Source organism: Colobus angolensis, unplaced genomic scaffold (assembly GCF_000951035.1).
Source record: "Colobus angolensis palliatus isolate OR3802 unplaced genomic scaffold, Cang.pa_1.0 Scaffold222, whole genome shotgun sequence".
In the NCBI taxonomy this organism is placed as follows: Eukaryota; Metazoa; Chordata; class Mammalia; order Primates; family Cercopithecidae; genus Colobus; species Colobus angolensis.
The window spans coordinates 1490149-1493627 of record NW_012115400.1 but is presented as its reverse complement, the minus strand read 5'-3'; the positions used below and the strand labels follow the sequence as shown (position 1 = coordinate 1493627).

Sequence of the window (3479 nt, the reverse complement as noted above, 5' to 3'; positions counted from 1 at the left end):
AAAGAAAAAAAATAAACACATTGATGTCATGTCGTGTGGAACATCTGTGAGTAGATTGCTGAAGATGAACTATGAATATCAAAGAAGGCACTAATTTAATTCCTCATTATTAGGTGCTAAGGTAGAATAAGGAAGAAGATATTATCTGGGAACTTCTGCTGGTTATCAAATACTTCTGAGCTATGATTAGAGATTGGTAGAATCTAGTACATTGGAAAATTGATTGGACTGAGGATCTAAGAAAGGGAAAATAAACATTATAATGATGTTAAAAGTGGGGCTTCTCTATGCACAGAGACCTCTGAGGTCAGAGAATTACCAAATTATGTGTGTGGTCTAAGTGTTTAGGAGAGGCTTATGAAATGAGGCTATCCCTCTGAAGAAAACTCTCTTTTCTTATTCATACCCTATCATCACTGCTCTACTGCTACCTATACTTCTGGTACTACTACCATTTCTGCTGCCTGCCTTATGTTGGACATGGTTCTAGGCACATAATACACTAAGGATTGCTGCTAATATTTATTTGTTATTTAAATGTTTGAGTCAGGGTCTCACTCTGTCACCCAGGCTGGGGTGCAGGGGCACAGTTTTGGCTCAATGCAGTCTCCGCCTCCTGGGCTGAAGTGATCCTCCCACCTCAGCCTCCAGAGTAGCTGGGACTACAAGCCCGTGCCACTACACTGGCTAATTTGTTTTATTTTTTGTGGAAACAGGGTTTTGCCGTGTTGTCCAGGCTGGTCTTGACCTCGCAGGCTCAACCGATCTGCCTGCCACGGCCTCCTAAAGTGCCAGGATTACAGGTGTGAGCCACCATACCCAGCCCTGATTGTTGCCAATCTTTGAAACAGTAACTCTCATTATTCCCTGGCGTGTAACTGGCACCACAGGGGCATGTAATTGGCACCACAGAGGAGGTCAAGAATGCAGAAACATAGTTCAGAGGTCTGAAACAAAGAGTTCCTGAACCCAGGAAGACAGAAGGTTTAAAATCTTGTTTAATCAGAGTCATAGCAGTTAATTTCTTTTTTCTAACAGAGGCACACAAAGTGTAGTTTCTAAGCTGAATGATGACAACATTGCAGAATAAAGAAGGTGAGTCAAGAGTGAGGGAGGTTCACTTTGTATGTCTCTCTCATTTTTCTCCTTTTGGGCATCCTTTCCACCAAAGGCTGGTTCAGGTCCCTATATTCTGTGCCCACTCTGGTCAAATTACTGCTCTGGTCAAACGAAACAAGATGCTTTGAGTGACTTAAAAACAGTCCTGCTCGAGGAACATATGAACTTGGGGAGAGAAAAGGCATTTAAATACCTATTATAAAGTTGAATGTGGTAAATGCCACCAGTTTTGTGCAGAGTATTAAGGAAGCTCGGAAGAAAGATATACCTGGGAGGATCATTATAATTTTTATTGAGGAGGTGGCATAAGAGCTGTGAATAATTTATAGATTTTGACTAGTTTTTAAAAAATTGCTCTAATTTTCCATAACATTTTATCTAAAGTAAAAATGAGCAAATTATACAGTTTCACGTTTGGATAATTCAGCTTCCTGCATGCTTATATTTATCACCTTTGACTTAGTGGTTCCCAAATCTGGCAGTGTATCAGAATCAACTAGCCTTGTAAAATTAAAGATTGCTAGGCCTCTCACGTCAAACTACCTCGTCAGCATCTCAGGGCTGGGGAGTGACAGACCCAGGAATCTGAATTTGTTAAAAGCTCTCTCCATATCATTCTGTTATGGCCAGTCAAAGGGCAATGTTTGACAATCTCTGTTAGACTCTATGTTTCATAAATTCCACATGATCACATTTCTTTCAGAATGTGGAAAGGGACCAAAGAGAATCTTTGCCCCACCTGCACAAAAATCTTACAGCCTGTTACCTTGTAGCCCTAACTCCCCCAAGGAGGAGACCCTGGGGATCAGTTCCCCAGAGACAGAGGCCAGCATAAGCCTGCCAAAGGCCAGTTTAAAGAAGGAAGAGGAAAAAGCAACCACAAAGAATGGTCCAAGCAGGGGCCAGGAGAAAAAAAGAAAGGCACAAAACAACAAGCAAGCAGAGAAGAAAGAAAAGGTACCAGTCATATTGGTGGGCTCTGATAGGACATCTCCTCATACCTTGCCCCTGGCTAAGGCTAGACAGACAGTCTTTTCACGTTGAGGAAATTCACCCTAGAGTTTCAGGTTTGTATTCCTGTTTGGGAGCTTCCATTTTTCTTTTTTTTTATCAAAGAGGTCAAAAATGTTTTTGATGGAAGAATTGAGCAGGAAATAATAGGATGAGGTGGGTTAGAGGTGGGGGTAGAAGTGAACAGAGACATTATACCCTTTTCTCTTTTCTTTGACTCCTTTATTCCCAGGAGATCTGGGATAGAGTTCATGGCCTCCTTAGGTATGCTGACTGCATGCCTTCCATCTTGTAAACTTACTGCCTCATCCATCTAAAGGAGGCTTCCCTGACTGTTCAGAGGGAAAAACTATGGAAAGATAAGTGGTTTTCCTCCCCTACCCTTGTCTCTGCAGGAAAAATCAAGTCTTACCCCTGCAGAATTTGAGGAGATTGTCCAGATTGTGCTGCAGAAGTCCCTTCAGGAGTGCTTGGGTATGGCATGTAGTAAGAGAAAAAGGGTTTCAGTTAGGCAGAGTGACTATTACCTGAGAGGGACAGTTAGGTCTGACAGCTTCTCTCTTCCTCTCCTATCTTCTAAATAAGGTAATATTAGATAAGACTTCAATATATTTTAAAAATACTTCATCACTTATCAACAGGACTATAGCTAAACTACCTTAAAGGGTACATATTTTTAGAAAAAGTAGATTACATTGACTTCAGAATTTATATATAGTCTTACCTAAATTTTCAAGCCATGGGATTTTTGTTGTTACTTATTTACTTATTATTACTTTTTTTGAGATGAAATCTTGTTCTGTCACCCAGGCTGGAGGGCAGTGATGTGATCTCGGCTCACTGCACCCTCTGCCTCCCAGGTTCAAGTGATTCTCCTGCCTCAGCCTCCCAAGTAGCTGGGATTACTGGCACCCACCACCACACCTGGCTAATTTTTGTATTTTTAGTAGAGGCAAGGTTTCACCAGGCTGACCAGGCTGGTCTCAAACTCCTGACCTCAAGTGATCTGCCTGCCTTAGCCTCTCAGTGCTGGGATTACATGTGTAAGCCACTGCACCCAGCCTGTTGTTTTAATTTTTACTTTTTGTAGAGATGAGGTCTTGCTATGTTGCCCAGGCTGGTCTTGAACTCATGGCTGCAAGCAATTCTCCCATTTCATCCTCCCAAAGTGCTGAGATTGTAGACGTGAGCTACAGTGCTTGGTCCTAAATTTTTAAAATGCAGTTAAAATTTGTTTCTATGTAATTACAAACTACTTAGAAAAGATAAAATTGCGGGGCGCGGTGGCTCAAGCCTGTAATCCCAGCACTTTGGGAGGCCGAGACGGGCGGATCACGAGGTCAGGAGAT

At 42.0% G+C, this 3479-nt stretch overlaps 1 protein-coding gene across 3 annotated transcripts in view; it reads left to right on the top strand.

The window, feature by feature from the left end:
* The first annotated feature begins 1025 nt into the window (after positions 1-1025).
* ZCWPW1 (zinc finger, CW type with PWWP domain 1) overlaps positions 1026-3479 on the top strand; it is a 22111-nt gene continuing 19657 nt past the window's right edge. For 2 of the 3 annotated variants that reach the window (XM_011943905.1, XM_011943903.1), the window contains exons 1-3: positions 1026-1095; positions 1823-2076; positions 2526-2604. In XM_011943905.1, the coding sequence (XP_011799295.1) occupies positions 1068-1095; positions 1823-2076; positions 2526-2604 (361 nt within the window). In that variant the 5' untranslated portion in view covers positions 1026-1067. Of the gene's footprint in view, positions 1096-1822; positions 2077-2525; positions 2716-3479 lie in introns of those variants that run through there. The other variant, XM_011943906.1, reaches the window with a different exon arrangement.